Genomic DNA, 18310 nt, shown 5'->3' on the forward strand with positions numbered 1-18310 from the left:
TTTCTACAAATCTGAATGTATTGTGCCCTTGGGAAGATTTAAATATCAGAATTTTGATTTCTTTAATTGTGTGTTTATAAAGCAAGAAGAATAATCATGTATTTACAGAAAAGGATATAACCATGTTGATAAAACTGTATTTTGTATTCTTTTCACTGGGAGTTTTTTTTTTTTTTTTTTTTTAAAAAGCCATGTTGGCTGGAGCTACAGCAGTTTACTCCCAATTCATTACTCAGCTAACGGATGAAGACCAGTCGTGTTGCCCTGTCTGTCAGAGAGTTTTTCAGACAGAAGCTGAATTACAAGAAGTCATCAGTGATTTGCAGTCTAAGCTGAGGCTTGCTCCAGATAAGCTCAAGTCAACAGAATCAGAGCTAAAGAAAAAAGAAAAGCGGCGTGATGAAATGCTGGGACTAGTGCCCATGAGGTGAGAATAGGGATTTACTATTACTGTACCTGTACAGCAGCACTGTAAGAGGTACTTACTCCACTGTCTAACATATGGTAGGTATTCAGTAAGCGAGAGTTGAATGAATAAAGGTTAAAGTCAGGATTCTAAGCCAGTATGCTCATCTCATGTTATTTATGTGATAAGAAAGAAATATTTTGTTTCAAGATAAGCTTGTTTCTTAAACTAGTCACAGGGTAGATATAATCTTTAATTTGTGTATGTTTGTTTCATTCCTGAGACTTGGCTTGAGGGCAGAAATTTTGATAGATTTTATAACTATGTGTCACTTTCTAAACCCAGCAAAGAATTAAAGTACCAGAAAGCTCCCCTCAAGAGACAAATTTTAAACTATACTTTTATGTGTTTCTCAGTTCCAGAAAGAATGAATCATAGATGATTTCTATTGTTTATTTTTCCCTTGCTTGTATAAGAAGTTCAGATGATTTTCTATTTATAAATAAAATCAAGTCAGAAAGTATGTGATGATTGCCTTGGTGTCTCCCAGAGCACAAAGATGGTCACAGAGACCAATAAGACATGACCTTCATGGAGCTGATGGTCTATGTAAGGAGAAAAGCTCTCAGAATTAGACATAGAAAGCTGGGCTTAATAAAGTACTTAATTGGTTCAAACAAATGTATTAATTAGGAAGAGAGAAGCCAGTGGACTACAGAATGAGAATAGGATTTTGAGAACAGGGTAGGAGGAGGGATGTAAAGCATAGGGAAGGTGGTTTGACTTATTTAAGAGGAGGAAAGGGGAGAGGGTGTGTGTAAAGAGTAGGAGAGTAAGACCTGTGCTGCAGTAGAAACATTATCTGGAGTTTGAGAACTTATTTGTAGTGATTGATTCACATAAGTAGGGAAGATAGAGCTACAATTATGTTCAGGCCTAGTTATAGCTCTATTAGGTGATGGGGAGCCATCCTAAGAGATTTAATGAAACATGTGTTTTAGGAAAATTAATCTAATGTTAATACATTGGATGAAAGTGAGACAAACTCTTGAAACAAAAAAACCCGGAGGGTATGTTGTCCTGGAAAACTGAAAAGGAGTTTAAGGAAGAGAAGGAAGGGAAGATGCAAGAAGATGTGCTTTGTGGTAGCCAGCCTCTAAGATGGTCCCCAATGATCCCTGCCTCCTAGTATTCACACTCTTTTATTAGTCTTCTCTCATGTTCCAGGATTGGTCTGTGTAACCAATAAAATACAACGTAAGTGATAGCATGTCCCTTCCAGCATGTCCCATACCATCATGAATGAAATTTCAGCTGAAAATGTACCTGTTTATCATGTTTCTTAGTACTGACTTGGGTTCATTTTTTATAACACCTCATTTAAATAAAAACTCAATATTTTTCCCACAGGTTTTTTTCAGTACTGTATCTGTGTTGGTCCCTTTTACATAAAATTCCCTTGGAAAAAGAATGATGTCACAAAATTGAGTTTCTGAAAAGTTTAAAAAACAAAAGAGAAAACCCTGCTAGAGCTCAGTAACCATTCTCTCAGGAAACATCTTTACTGTTTCTTAGAGTACTTATTTTAGCGTCTTAGGTAATCATCAGAAAAGAAGGCACCAAAACCTGGACCACATCAATAAGGGTTTTTTGTGTGTGTGTGTGAAAATGTAAAAATGGGGTTAAAATTGAATGGATGCTTATAGTTCTCTGCAAAAATGTCCCAGTCAAGTGAATGCTTGACTGTCACTAGGCTATCATAGCTTTGTCACTTTCTAGGTACTGGGTACATAACTTAAGACCAACTTCTGGTCTATAACACTGGGAAGTAATGTGAGCATGAATTATTCATAATCTGAATATGTTCATATTTATTCAGGGAATTGTTTCATTGCTCTGGTATAAAAAATTACAGGTCTCTGTCACTCAGATCAATTCAGGTTGGCATTTCTTGGTCATAGTATGGACTTTAAAAAATCATTAAGTAATAACGATATCTAAGAGCTAATCCTTGAGTTTCTAGTTTATTATAAGGCTCCCATTAGAAACCAATTTAATTTATTATACTAATTCAATTTTAAGAATTTGGGATTTTTCTGAAATAAGCTTAATAGCTTTTTTTTTTAAAGATTACATACAAGTTTTATTGTTTCAGAGGTATCAACAAAAATAGGTGTGGGGCCAGCACCTGCCATAGGGATGGTAATTCATTAGCTAGAGTAGCAGCAGTAAAGTGGGTTTAACAGCTTTTGTACCATAAACCCATGTAGCATTTGACTGAGTGGTTTCCTTCTTTCCTATTTTCTTTCCTTCCTTCCTTCTGTCCTTCCATCAGTTTTTAAACTTTTTTATTTTGAAATAATTTTAGACTTACAGAAAATTAACAAAAATTGTACAGAGAATTCACATATACCCTTCACCCAGCTTCTCCTGATGTTCACAGTTTATGTAACCATAATATGGTTATCAAAGTCAAGAAATTAACTTTGGTATAATTCTATTAATTAAACTACAAACCATATTTGAATTTCAGCAGTCTTTCTATTTAATATCCTTTGTCTATTTCAGGGTCCAACTCAGGATTCCCACATTGCATATACTTGTTATTTCTCCTTAGGCTCTTGTAGTCTACCATAGTTCTTCTTTGTCTTTGACAGTCTTTCTTTGTCTTTCATGGTCTTGACACTTATGATGAGTATGGTCGGGTAATTTGTAAAGTATCTTTCAGTTTGGCAAACAATATGGTAAAAATTGCTGGTATCAAGATCTGTCAATAGGTACTATTTATAAAATCAGTGGACAGAGGTTTGAGGAGAAACAGGATATTTACATTTTCTTCAGTGTATTTCTCCTATGATACTTATTGATTACTAGAGAAAAATAGTAACTTTACAATGGGTAAATCTGGCTGACACCTTCTTAACTAAGAATAACATACTGACATCATGTACCCACTGATGTGTTGCCCTAAGAAGGATACAACATCACGTCTGTGGTATTCTTGCCAAAAATACATAACCTCAATCTCATTATGAGAAAACATGAGATTGTTTATTTTTACTTGTGTATGTTCTGTGAAGGCAAAGCATAATTGATTTGAAGGAGAAGGAAATACCAGAATTAAGAAACAAACTACAGAATGTGAACAGAGACATACAGCACCTAAAGAATGACATAGAAGAACAGGAAACACTTTTGGGTACAATTATACCTGAGGAAGAAAGTGCTAAAGTGTGTCTGACAGATGTTACAATTATGGAGAGGTTCCAGGTAAGTTTACTGCAGTTTAAGGCAGAATAAAACTTGTTTCATGGTGGTTTGAGTATGAAATGTGAGTGTTAAAGGTAGTAGCTAGTATTCTGGTACAGATTGTGTTTAGAGTTCCCTATCCTGAATTTCAGGTAGTCTCAGGGAGTGACTGCTTAGCTTATTTATATTCCTGAGTTTAGATTTTATTATCCATAAGTTCTGAGAATTAAGAAGTAGTCTTGTTTATTTTTCATTTTTAGTCTGCTTCCTTTTGTTTACATTTAATTTCATCATAAAAATTAATTTTATTTTTATCCTTGAAAATTTGTTGAAATTATATCTGAGAGCAGTTACAAATTAGATTTTAAAAAGTAATTAAAAGCAGTTAATTCTTAAAGATTTTGAATAATGATAATGGCATAAGTTTCTTAAAGGAAATAACTTTGATTTATTCTTAAGATGGAACTTAAGGATGTTGAAAGAAAAATTGCACAACAAGCAGCTAAACTCCAAGGACTAGATTTGGATAGAACTGTTCAACAAGTAAACCAGGAAAAACAAGAAAAACAACACAAATTAGATACAGGTAATAGAGACTGTTTCCTTATAAAGACTTCAACATTCCCAACATATGCTTTTTATCATAAATTTTATAACTATTATGTGGACAAAGAACAGCCTTTCTTCCAGTCCATGGTATATGCAGTTTCTTTTCTCAAAGGCATCACTTCTCCTCTGTTTCCTTTCTTTGCAGAACAGATTTTGAATGATGAGTAACAAATGAGCTGTACTCTTTCTCAGTCATATCTGCCCTATTCAGGAGGGGACAGCAAGCAGGTTTGAGAGCTGGACAGGTTCTTGTGGCATTTTTATTGCAGTAGGTGGGACCCACAGAAACTCAGCCTTTGGGAATGCCACAGAGACCTATAAAACTGGAATGAGGCTGCTTATAGTATTTTCTATACCCTTACATTAATCACTGTATCAATATGTTTTCATGCAGTTTCCAGTAAGATTGAATTGAATCGTAAGCTTATACAAGACCAGCAGGAACAAATTCAGCACCTAAAAAGTACAACAAATGAACTTAAATCAGAGAAACTTCAGATATCCACTAATTTACAACGTCGTCAGCAACTGGAGGAGCAGACTGTGGAATTAACCACTGAAGTTCAGTCCTTATACAGAGAAATAAAGGTAAAAACATTCATACATATTAGTTTTAAAAATCAGTTCAAATATGTGAAATTCTCTTTATTGGGGCAATGGCCAGAACTATGGTTATTGTGAGGATCAAGTGAAAATGGTATATAGAACTTCTACTAATAGGTAAAAATTTCTAGAAGAAGATTTATTGACCATAATAAGGAAGAACTAGCTGCCTGGTTAAGTAGTGAACTTCCTGTTACCGGAGGTGGTCTGGTGGTGGCTGGCTAACTCCATATAAGGATTCCTACACAAGTAGGAATACAAATGGGACGTTTGTCTTACCTACAGATCCTATATCCTATATCCCTGACAGACACTGCCTCTCAGGCATAGCACTTTTTAATTCCAGATGTAGTCTCGGAATACTTCCCACTACACTGAGGAGGCACTGAGTTTACACATGGAATGGAACCCATTTGGCATCCCTCATCTAGATTTATCAAATCTAAGACCTGACCAATTAAATCTGGTTAGAATCTGATTAGAATCTGTTACTAATTACTGTAAATGTTTCTTAAGTAGTTTTGGATTACAAAATAACAGAGGCTTAGAGTATGGTATAAAATGTACTACCTTACATTTGTATTTTTCATTGCTTATAAAGCACTTTGACATTAAACCGTTTAGTGTCTTATTTTGTATTCAGTGTATCATTTTGATAAATGTGACTAAATCTCCTTTTTATAGGAAAAGAAATTGAGACTTACAGATATCCCATGACTTGCCCAAATTCATACAGTTAGTAGGAGGCAGGGTTAGTTTTCTGATAGGTCTTCTGATGTGTAAGACATTTGACTTCCCACCACACCAAACCACTTCCTAATATAAAATATTCCTACACTGAAATAATACTAGGGTCTTCCCTGGTGGCGCAGTGGTTGAGAGTCCACCTGCTGATGCAGGGGACACGGGTTCGTGCCCCGGTCCAGGAGGATCCCACATGCCACAGAGCAGCTAGACCCGTGCATGGCTGCTGAGCCTGCGCGTCCGGAGCCTGCCCTCTGCAACGGGAGAGGCCACAATGGTGAGGAAAAAACAAAAAACAAAAAAACTAAATAATTGTTTCTACCTTTATGGATTCATTAGGTATTTCAGGATCTTAAAGTGCTTGAGGATCATGGTTTTGAACAGTGGTTATCGTATACTTATTCTGTAGAGACGTTATAAGGCCAAATGATGTGGACTTCTGATTAGTAAAATAGTTTGTTATTTGAAAACCCCTTTCCTTCCAAAATAAGTGTGGGCACACCAACGTCAATGTACTAGTATGCTTAATTACCATAAAATATCTACTTAGCCTCAGCAAACTAAGCTTAAGATCAAAAGTTCCTTTACGATTGAGACAGGCTACAGCAGACTGTGGACCTTTTGGGTACAGAGAAAAATATTCTACCTTCAGGATGCTTTGGCTGCTCAAATTCAGAAACACTTATGGAAGTAGATATAGTTGAACAGTCCCTAGTTGCTGTGCTTATTAATTCAGCAGGCAGTCAGAATACCAATCAATGTCAGGAACATCGGTGCATCTTATCTCACCTTGGATAATCACTTGATGGAAGTAGAAACATCAAAATGTAACCCTTCCTTTAAAATTCCATTTCCACTCAGGATTTACAGCTTCCAGAAAGTAATGTTGAAATGTCTGGAACAAGTAAGAAATATGGGAATTGCCCCTTCTCTTAAGTCTCTGTGGCAGTTGTCAGCCCTCTGTAGAGTCAGCAGAGGAATCTTGCTCATCTGTAACAGCAGTCTTGAAGGAACTTTATGAACTTTTCGTCATTAGTAGTAAACCAGCTTCAGAAAACACATCTGAAGAAGTTTTCTGTCAATCAAAGACAGTAACTGAGGGCCAAACAGGTATTAAGGACCCTTCTGAAAGATGGACCCAAAATGAGGATCTTACAGCTACCCAGAGTGAACAAGTCTCCTTTCATCAGGCCATATCTGTATCAGTGAAGACGGAAGAATTAACAGACACTTCAGCTGACACTAGAGTAGAAGATGTAGAAAATATTAACTTCAGGGGTCTAGGCGATGGCCTGTTAGTACTGATAAGGAAGGTGTCCCCAAGTCTAAGGAGTCAATAAATGAGAGCAGTTCTGTCACTCTAGCCTCAGCTGAAACTTCTAATCAACTACATTGCACCTTTGGTGTAGAAATTTCACCCAGACTTTTAGCAGGTAAGGAGGATGCACTCAATCAGACTTCTGAGCAAACTGAGTCCTTGTCATCCAGTTTCATATTGGTTAAAGATCTGGGTCAGGGCACACAGGCCTGAGACCAGAGAAAATGTCTGTTCTGAAGCTGCAGGGCCACTTCTAGAATTTGAACCACCTACCAGCCATCCATCATCAAGTCCCTCCTTTCTTGCACCATTAATTTTTCCTGCTGCAGACATTGATTGGATCCTCCGTGCCGGCTTTACTTTGCAGGAAGCTCTTGGGGCTTTGCATCGAGTTGGTGGAAATGCAGACCTTGCACTTCTTGTTTTGCTAGGAAAGAACATTGTAGTTCCTACACAACCATGGAAAAGTGGACTAGACCTCTCACTGTTGTGGCCTCTCCCGTTGTGGAGCACAGGCTCCGGACGCGCAGGCTCAGCGGCCATGGCTCACGGGCCCAGCCGCTCCGCAGCACGTGAGATCTTCCCGGGCCGGGGCACAAACCCGTGTCCCCTGCATCAGCAGGCGGACTCTCAACCATTGCGCCACCAGGGAAGCCCCATATTTTTTTTTAAGATTTTTTTTCAGCCAAAATAATTTATGATCTCTTGTCTGATGAACTTGTCTAATCTTTTGTTAAAATTTGGGCCTTTTTAAATGTATTGGCAGTACGTGCATACAAAAGTTTTTATTATTAAGATGATATATTCTGGAATAAAACTGATGGTTTTGTATATAGCCTACCATTTTAGAATGACAGTGAATACTTTAAAAAGCAGAAGTCATGAGAAATCCCACTACCCATGCAGCTAAAAGCAGATGAACTTTATAATTTGGCTGTGTCTGTGCTGAAGGCAAGGTATGGCTTGTTAACTCAATTTTTGGTTTACAAACTTGATCACATGGTTTTGTGTTTGGAATCAAACTTAGTGCTCTGTGTATTCATCAGTTGTAACAGAAAATGGAAGAATAATTCAAAAAAAAGTTCTTTTATGATCATATTTCCATTTGTAAAAGAAAGACCTGGACTGAAAGAGCTTTCCTATTTGTCAGTCACACAGAGCTGATATGGGCCCCTACAAACTTATGAAAATTTATACCTGAAGCCACATGCTCATATAATTGGGAGTACGTGGTGTAGATTAAGAATCAAGTCAGTGGCTGATGCAGTATAGCGTAGTGGTTAAAAGAAAGAGTCTGGAGCTGGATGAGAGAAAGACTCTGGAGCTGGATGAGATTTGAATCCTGGCTCCGTCATTTACTGGCTTTTGGGACCCTGGATAAATCATCTCTGTGCTCATCTGAAATATAGCAGGAAAATAATGGTACCTTCCTCATAGGGTTGTTGGAAGGAGCACATGAATTGACTTTTAAAGCCTGGTACATAGAAAGTGATTTTATTATGAAGTGTGACACCTGAAATAAGATAATGGAATGTTATATAAGACCTTATATTTTTTATATCCTTAGGATGCTAAAGAGCAGGTAAGCCCTTTGGAAACAACATTGGAAAAGTTCCAGCAGGAGAAAGAAGAATTAATCAACAAAAAAAATACAAGCAACAAAATAGCACAGGATAAAGTAAGATTTCATGTATATATTTAGTTATAAAAAATATATGTTAAAATTATTATTCAGAGCACCATGTTGGACACTAGTATTTCACATGAAATTAAAAACATGATGAAATAGTATTTTCATATTGGCGACATAATCTTAACATTCAAAATTTTTTAGAATGATTAAATGTAAATTATTTTGCTTCTTGATCTAAAATAGAAGTTGAGAATTGAGACCTTTTAATCTAATCCCATAGGTAATAAAGGGAGATCATAAAATTTGATTTCAGATAAAATCTGCTGGTGATGGAAACTGGAACTCAGGGCTTCTAACTTCCAAGCCAGTGTTTCACTGTACTCTCCTATTAAGGTTTTGTTATCTTAATAAAAGATATTACTTGGAAATAAATCTTCTTAAGTGCCCTAGTCTGAACTAGTGTATTTTTAATAAATATTTTTCCACAGATAAATGATATCAAAGAGAAGGTTAAAAATATTCATGGTTATGTGAAAGACATTGAGAATTATATTCAAGATGGAAAAGATGACTATAAGAAGGTAATTTAAAACAACTTAATTGAATATAATTTAAAATGATTGTTTATATTTTTATTTCTTGTGCTTAAGAAATTTTCATTTTTGTAGCAAAAAGAAACTGAACTTAATAAAGTAATAGCTCAACTAAGTGAATGCGAGAAACACAAAGAAAAGATTAATAAGGAAATGGGAGTCATGAGACAAGATATTGATACACAGAAGGTAGGTCCTTTTTTTGCTAATGATTTATGGTGGCACTTATACCAGTAACATTCTTATCTTTCTTTTTTATTTTTTATGTTCAATACTTGCATTGAGTAGAAATGCAAACAGTAGAGAAAAGCAATTCTTTTTTTTTTTTATGTGTATATGTTTATATAAAAAGTATGTTTCTTTTTTATGTTACTGAGACACAAAATTTTCCTTTGGCAGTATAAAAAGAGACATATTTTCATTTGTAAAATGAAATAATAAAAAAAGGTGCATTTGGTATAACTCAAGCTGTTGTGATTCTTTTCATCATAACATTTTTACCTGATTGTATTCTTTTTTTAATTTATTTTTTATTAAAGTATAGTTGAATTACAGTGTTGTGTCAATTACTGCTGTACAGCAAAGTGACTCAGTTACATATATATATTCTTTTTCATATTCTTTTCCATTATGGCTTATCACAGGATATTGATTATATTTCCATGTGCTATACAGTAGAACCTTGTTTATCCATTCTATATATACAAGTTTGTGTATGCTAATCCCAAACTCCCAGTCCAACCCTCTCCTCCGCTTTGGCTACCATAGTCTGTTCTCTGTGTCCCTGATTCTGTTTCATAGATAGGTTCATTTGTGTCACATTTTAGATTCCACATATTAATGATATCCTATGGTTATTTATCTTTCTGACTTACATAGTATGATAATCTCCAGTTGCATCCATGTTGCTGCAAATGGCATTATTTTGGTTTTTTTTTATGGCTGAGTTCCCTTGTATATATGTAACACATCTTTATTCATCTGTTGATGGACATTTAGGTTGTTTCCATGTCTTGGCTATTGTGAATAGTGCTGATATGAATGTAGGGGTGCATGTATCTTTTTGAATTATAATTTTGTCTGGATATATGCCCAGGAGTGAGGTTGCTGGATCATATGGTAATTCTGTTTTTAGTTTTCTGAGGAGCCTCCATACTGTTTTCCACAGTGGCTGTACCAACTTACATTCCCACCAACATTGTAGGAGGGTTCCCTGAGAAAAGCAATTCTAATAACATTGTCTTTTTTTCTTTCCTTTTTTAATTTTTATTTTCAGTAAAAGACTTACCTGGTAAAAGTTTAAACATAAAAGCATAAAATTAAAGTCTCCTTCCCCTTCTGCCAATTCTCAATCTCACTTCTAGGTATCATTCTTAAAAGTTGTCTGTAAGTAAAATATGTATATACTAAGTTGTTTTTCAGTTGATTCCTTTATCATTTACTTTCTTGATTAAGGAAATTAATTTCCACAGTATAATTAAAATCACATTAAGAAAATAATTTTCAGCATGCCTTATATAAGCATGATAGTTAATGCCTTTGAAAACTACACCACTTCTCTGTTCCTGCTGTTTTGAATAAAATTTGCTATTTGAAAGCTTTAATCACTTGGTTATAAATAATGGTTAAAATCTCTTTGAAGATTAGCCATACCCGTTTTCTGCAGAATCTCTGGCCATAGTGCCAGGAATGTCAAATATATGACTATCAGTCAAAGGTAAATCAAATCTCTGCCATCTAATAAATGCTATATAAATTTATGAAGCATATATAACAAAATACTTAGTTATCACTAGCTTGTGGGTTTTCTATTGAAAATCACAATCTATAAATCAGTAATGTCCATACAAATATAGAGAGATAATTAAGATACACCAGTCTGTGACCCTTTTCAAGTTGAAGGTCTAAATTTAGTGGATCTGACTATATTAGTTTACTTTTATAACCTGCCGTGTTCTAGAAATCGTTTACTAAGTTATATACATAGAGCAATGCTAAATAACATTTTAAATTGATGAGAAAATGAGACAATGTGGAAATAAGGACAAGAAGAAGACAGTGAAACCAGGAGAGTAGTAAGTATATAAAATGTAGGCCATGAAATCTGGTATGCTTGCTAAAGATTTTAGTAGTCACATGAAGAGAAAAAGTCATAATTAATTAAGTTTCACATTGTCTCAAAGCTAAAAACAAACCAGTTCTCTGGACTGAGACCAGAGAAAAATGTCTCCATAGGCATTCATGGAAAGGAAGACATGAATTTTTAATTTTATTTTTTAATAAAAAGCAGGTCTTCAACAAACTTCATGGTTGTTTTTGTTTGTTTTTACAGTGTGTTTCAGCACCTTTATCATCCCTTGATGAGTGTAGAAGGTGGTGTGATTGGAGCCTAAGATAAATGTTAGAGTGTTTGGAGAGCAAAAGTTAGCTATAGGTACCCATCAAGATCACCTGGGTTTTTCCCACTCCTAAGTGTATAATAACCAAGAAAACGTAAAATATATGTTTACATAAAAACTTGGACAAGAATGTTTATAGCAGCATTATTCACGACAGTCAAAATATGGAAAACAGCCCAGATGGTTATCAGCTGATGAACAGATGAATAAAATTTGGTATATTCATATGTATTTGTCAGGGATCTCCAGAGAAGCAAAGCCAGTAGGAGATCAATAAATATAGATACAGATAAAGATATAGATAAAGAAATTTATTATAAGGAATTAACTCAAGTGTTGTGGAGGCTGAGATGTCCTAAGATCTGTGGTTGGCAAGCTGGAGGCTCAGGAGAGCTTGATGGTGTAGTTCCAGTTTGAGTCTGAAACCTTAGAACTGGGAGAGCTAATAGGCTCTAGATCCAAGAAGAGCTGAGGTTTCAGTTTAAATATGAAGGCAGGAAAAAACCACTGTCCCATCTCATACAGTCAGGCAGGATGAGTTACCCCTTATTCATCCTTTTTTGTTCTGTTCACGTCTTTAGTTGACTGGATGAGGCCCACCCACATTAGGAAGGGCAGTCTGCTTTACTTATTCAGTCTACCAATGCAAATGTTAATCTTATCCAGAAACACTGTCAAAGACACTCAGAATAATGTTTGACCAAATGTCTTGGCACCCTGTGGTGTCAAGTTGACACATAAAATTAACCATCATGGAATATTACTCAGCCATTAAAAGGAATGAAATGTTGATAGATGCTGCAACATGGACAAACCTTGAAAACATTATGCTAAATGAAGTCAATCACAAAAGACCATATTGTATGATTCCATTTATATGAAATGTACAGAATAGGCAAATCTGTAGAGACAGAAAGCAGAGGAGTGTTGCTGGGGGTTGGGGGGAAGGAAAGAAAAGGGAATAGAGAGTGACTGCTAATGGGTATGGAGTTTCTATTTGGGGTGATAAAATGTGCTGGAATGAGAACCTTGTGAATATACTGAAACCACTGAATTGTACACTTTAAATTGGTGAGTTTTATGGTATATGAATTACATCTCAAACTTAAAAAAAAATCACCTGGGTTATTGAAAATACACATCTCTTTCTCCATTCCAGACCAATAAATGGGAACCTCTGGGGCATGGGCATACACATATGCATGTATATTTTGTTAAAGTGCCTCAGAGGTTCTGATGTGTCCCCTTAACTATTAATCACTGAGTCAGAGCACCGCATGGCTTTCAGGAAATCCTCTATAAATGACATTTTTCCCAACCAGACTTTTGGTGGATTTTGGAATGGGGTTTATTCAGCATATTACTCTATCACAGGTAACTAGAAAGCAGCTAACTTTTATGGTTCCTTTACGTGGCCAGCTGCTCTCTGAGCTGAGTGATTGGGGTTACTATCTTAAGAGTTGAGGAGCCTAACAGCTTATTTATGCACTTAAGCCCTATTCAATTTACTCCACAGAATTTTAAAATTTGGAAGTTTAATAATCTTCCTCCCTCATTTTTCAGATGAAGGGAACTGGAGTTGACCTTAATTGCCCAAGGTCACAAAAGTAGTGAGTAACAGAGGTAGAACTTGACCCTACATTGTCAAATTGCTAGTATAATAGGAAAACAGTTTTGGTGTAGTATACCTGCATCTGGTTTTTTCTGATACTTTATCTCTTCTTTCTCTCCTATTTTCTATTTTGAAGACTGTAACTGGAATTTTTACTGCTTAAAGTATAAGGACAGATTTGACCCAAAAGGTATTTCACTAGCAATTATTGAGCCAGGCACTGTACTTAGTACTTTTTACATATACTAACTATTTTAATCTTTAAAAGGCTCAGAGAATTTAAACTAATTTGTCCAAAGTCATCCTATTTGAAAGCTGTAATGCTGAGATTTGAGCCTAGGTATATTCTGACTTCAAAGCCTATGCTCTTTAACTACTGTGCTATATACTGTTTTTCAGAATGAAAGAGCAATTAGAAGCTGACCTAAAAGAAGGAAATCCCTAGCTTTCTGGTGACCATGCAGGATAACAGACCAGGAACATTATTTCATGCAAAAAATCAGTGTCACCTAAAAATGTGATAGCCCTTTAAAGAGTCCTTTCAGGTATTCATGAAAGCAAATTCCATTGTTATATATTAGATGAAAGCGAGCAGTGCCACATTCTTTTGTTCCTAATAAGGAAAATGTATAAGCATAGTTCCCCATGGGAGAATCTTGGAGAGTCATAGCAGCTGCAGTGGCACATTAGGTTGCCTTGGCAACAAAAGGACATTTACAACCATGTCATTTTAGTCATTTCTAACTGCTTATAATGATGCCTTTAATAGATAGGTATATATTTATATTATTAGTTCCAGGAATACTGAAAGGAACCTTAATGACAGTTAAAAAAACAAAAATACCCTCAAAATAGTGATTCACAGATGGGCAAGGTTGGATGTGAACATTAAGCATATGAGAGAAGTCCTTGGCTTCCCTTCTTCTCTCCCACCTCCCAAATTGTTTCTCCCTGGTGACTCCTGTGTCAGTACTGTTGGCAACAAAGTGTTACCGAAGACCTGCCCCTGCCTCCTACTTCCCACATCACTGAGTTTATCTCAACAACAAGGGTTGCTGTAGAAGGGTCTTTGAGAAGCCCTGACTCCAAACTTAGGATGAATTTTTTCTGTTCAGGCTTCTATGGGCCAAACCACCATTTTCTTCAGGAAAATTTTTTTTCCTAAGTTCCAAAGAGTCAACTTATAAATTGTTTCCTGTTTGTCTCTTGACTTGACAACATAGTCCATTTTAATCACCAGGAAAAGTACTGAAATAATTGTGTTGGTGCTGCTGCCGCTGCCAAATGATTTAGTGGTTGCTTTTTAAGGACAAAACTACTCAACAAGAACAGCTAAATTTAAATTTTTCAGTGCAATTCAGTGGCCAGAAAAGTGTCATCAAGTATATAGACTTACTGTTTTTGTGAAACTTCTTACTGCCTTGTATGATTGTCAGCTTGAAGGTAAAAATCTTATCTGACATACTTAACAGTGTGTAATGGTCTTGGCACATGTTAGTAGACAAATACAACTAGGGAAAAAAAAGTGGGGGAGACTTTGGTAGTAGTCTTGCTCTCTTTTTATCTTTTAGATCACTAGGCTCCATTGTGAGGTTCTTATGCAAGATGATCCAGTGGGGCATAGGTATAAAATATTAAAAATCCAGGGCTTCCCTGGTGGCGCAGTGGTTGAGAGTCCGCCTGCTGATGCAGGGGACACGGGTTTGTGCCCCAGTCTGGGAAGATCCCACATGCCGCGGAGCGGCTGGGCCCATGAGCCATGGCTGCTGAGCCTGTGCGTCCGGAGCCTGTGCTCCGCAGCGGGAGAGGCCACAGCAGTGAGAGGCCCATGTACCACAAAATAAATAAATAAATAAAATAAAAAATAAAATATTAAAAATCCAGTTATATCATTTTATCTCATCATTTTAATGTCTGTTTTGTGTGTATATGGGCCATCCAGATTCCTCCAGGCCTGGAGATTCCTTTACACTGGCTTCTTCTCCCTCTGCTGAGATACACATGATTCTAAGGCAGAATTAGCACTACCTGTCACCAGTTGCCTGCTATGAATCACATGTTGGTAACTTGATTATTTTTATTAACGAATTTAATATTTACATTTAGATACAAGAAAGGTGGCTACAGGATAACCTTACTTTAAGAAAAAGGAATGAAGAACTAAAAGAAGTTGAAGAAGAAAGAAAACAACATTTGAAGGAAATGGGTCAAATGCAGGTTTTACAAATGAAAAAGTGTGTTTTAAAAAATAATCTTTAGTTTAAATAAAGGTCTTTATTATTGAAATGTGAAAAATATTCAATACATGTTTTTTAAAAAGAATGTAAGCCTGTAGCCAAAGTGTCCTTTCAGACTAAAGGAAGATGGGCACTTTTTTTACAAATGTATTTCATGGCTTTACAAGCTGAAGTAGTAATATAGAATTTATAGTCACACTATGACTATGCAGTGATGGCCAGTGTTAAAAATACCAAGTTCCCAGACTTTGGCGAGCCTGCTTCACAAGATTATGGCATAAAGAATATATGGCCTCTGGACCCTGCCTGGGTCAGAGCTTAATGCTTAACTCTTAATGGAGTTATTGCCAAAGCAATTTGACATTGGTGACCCATTCTACATGGTCCCAGGTGTAATAATGCGCAAACCAGAGCATCATTTTTGCGATTAATAGAATTCTTCTTTCATCTGGTTTTATTGGTATTTACTGTAGTTGCTGTCTTCATGCTACAGCAGAAAAGATTTTATTCTTGCTTTCTCTGCCTTACAGTTGCCTTAGGAATTCTGTAAGAACCTGGTTGATGCTAAGGCACTAGACTGGTATAAAAGGTTGTACTAGCCAAATAGATTTTTTGGAACCACCTCAGCTGGTTGGATATACTCATTCATTCAGCCATTCCTTGTAGATTTTTCATTTTTCTTGTGATTTCACAAAGAAATCTGAATCAAAGAATGCTTAAGTTTTTCTAAAGGATATAATAAATTGAAATTTAATTTAGTTATTAAAACCTAACAAATAGTTACTCCTATGTTATTGTAAGTTCTCTTGGTTTAGCTATTTTAAATAACTCTTTCATATATCAAGGAGATCAGACTTAACAACTAGAAGAGCTCTTCATCTTTCAGCCTGTTTGTTTTTTATGCATTAGGACACTGAGACCCAGAAAAAAAGATCATAGGAAATTAGAATGAAAGCCAGGAATGTGACCAGATATACTAGCTTCCAAGCCTCAGCTCTTTAACACTGTAATGTTGGTGTTCTTGGTGCCAAGTTGAAAAAAAAAAGTGAAGCTTATAGAATAAGCTTTTAAATGAAACAGTTTATTCCTTGCTACTAAAGATCAAAGACAGATATTTTTATAATTCCTTCTGTAATTAGTACATAACAGTGCTTTTTACATTCATTCAGACTACTAAGCATAACTTCTCTTTTTCAAACCTTTCTTCAACCAGGACACAACAGGAATGTCAACAAAACAGATAATCAGGCCAGTTCTATAAGGATGTTCACAATCTTGAGAGAAGTGCCTGACAAATAAGAGGATGCCTAATAAGTAATTGTTAAATAAATGAAGATTTTTAAAGCATACGTTAAAATCTGTATTATCTACCAAGTTATCAGAAAAGTTTAAGTATTTTACTTTTTTTTTTTTTTTTTTTTTTTTTTTTTTTTTTTTTTTGGGTCCCGGGCCCCTCCCTTTTTGCGGAGCACAGGCTCCGGACATGCAGGCTCAGCGGCCATGGCTCACAGGCCCAGCCACTCAGCGGCATGTGGGATCTTCCTGGACCGGGGCATGAACCCGTGTCCCCTGCATCGGCAGGCGGACTCTCAACCACTGTGCCACCAGGGAAGCCCAAGTATTTTACTTTTTTGTCAGTATTGATGCTTTGTTTTTTGGAACTCCTCTCCATGTTTTTCTTTTCTTTCTTTTTTTTTTTAATTTTTATTGGAGTATAGTTGCTTTACAATGTTGTGTTAGTTTCTACTGTACAGCAAAGTGTATCAGCTATACGTATACATATATCCCCTCTCTTTATTGATGCTTTATTATACTTATGCAAGAGAAATTTTAATAGAGAAATACAAACTTTTAGTAATACTACTGCATAAATTGTTTGAGATAAAATTTTCTTCTGTCTGACATACTGTGAACGAACTGATGATACCTGTTGCTCAGTAACTTCTCAGAGTTGGTAACTGAGCATTCTTAGTTCACAATGAGAAGTTTGTGAATTTGTAATATTAATCACCAAGAGTACTTTTCTTAGGTTAGTGTGTAAACGTCAGGAACTTTTTCAGTGTTCACATGTTATGAGAGTACTTTATTGAGCACACAGAAATCAGCTGTTTAAAAACCTGGATGCTTCAGAGATTTGGAAAGAAGAAAGTTTTCCTTAATACTGAAACCTTAAAGAAAAAGCAAGGAGAGACTTTTCGTATGCTGATTGCTAAGGAGAATGATAAATGATAATTATCTATCTGAAGAAATCTGTCTTTTCCACTTTAGGCTGCTAAAATCTAAAACTGGTCATTTGTCGTTTTCCCTCCTAGTGAACATCAGAAGTTGGGAGAAAAAATAGACAATATAAAAAGAAATCACGATTCGGCAATAGGGCGACAGGAAGGTTATGAGGATGAAATTATTCGTTTTAAGAAAGAACTTCGAGACCCTCAATTTCAGGATGCCGAGGAAAAGTATAGGGAAATGATGATTGTTATGAGAACAACAGAGCTTGTGAACAAGGATCTGGACATTTATTATAAGACCCTTGACCAGTAAGTATTGGACTGGGGATTTGGTTCCCATTGCAATCAGTATCAACTAGCATAATTTAGTCTTACTTTCACTCTTTTTAACTTTTTTAATGTATTTCATACCTACCACAGAATGGAAAAATATATGTGTATATGTGTGTACACATACACACATGCTTACTTGAATTATGAAGTAAAGTTATAAAGCATATTAAGGTGCACTCATGATCCCACCCCCCCCATACACAATCCAAGAACTCTACTGTTATCACTAACTGCCATCCACTTAGATGCTCCTCCTTATCTCAACCGTTTGTCATCCTTACTCTTTGTAACCACTGACACAGATTTTTGCTGTTTTTTTTTTTTTTTTTTTTTTTTTTTTTTTTTT

The 18310-nt window shown here is 35.8% G+C and overlaps 1 protein-coding gene across 2 annotated transcripts in view; it reads left to right on the top strand.

The window, feature by feature from the left end:
• Positions 1–18310, top strand: part of RAD50 (RAD50 double strand break repair protein) — a 102074-nt gene that overhangs the window by 50511 nt on the left and 33253 nt on the right. For both annotated transcript variants that reach the window (XM_007461334.1, XM_007461335.1), the window contains exons 13-21: positions 190–427; positions 3487–3676; positions 4115–4241; positions 4659–4852; positions 8497–8607; positions 9051–9143; positions 9231–9344; positions 15273–15400; positions 17716–17940. In XM_007461334.1, coding sequence (XP_007461396.1) covers positions 190–427; positions 3487–3676; positions 4115–4241; positions 4659–4852; positions 8497–8607; positions 9051–9143; positions 9231–9344; positions 15273–15400; positions 17716–17940 — 1420 coding nt within the window. The remainder of the gene's footprint in view (positions 1–189; positions 428–3486; positions 3677–4114; positions 4242–4658; positions 4853–8496; positions 8608–9050; positions 9144–9230; positions 9345–15272; positions 15401–17715; positions 17941–18310) is intronic.

This window comes from Lipotes vexillifer, unplaced genomic scaffold, assembly GCF_000442215.2.
Source record: "Lipotes vexillifer unplaced genomic scaffold, Lipotes_vexillifer_v1.1 scaffold217, whole genome shotgun sequence".
In the NCBI taxonomy this organism is placed as follows: Eukaryota; Metazoa; Chordata; class Mammalia; order Artiodactyla; family Lipotidae; genus Lipotes; species Lipotes vexillifer.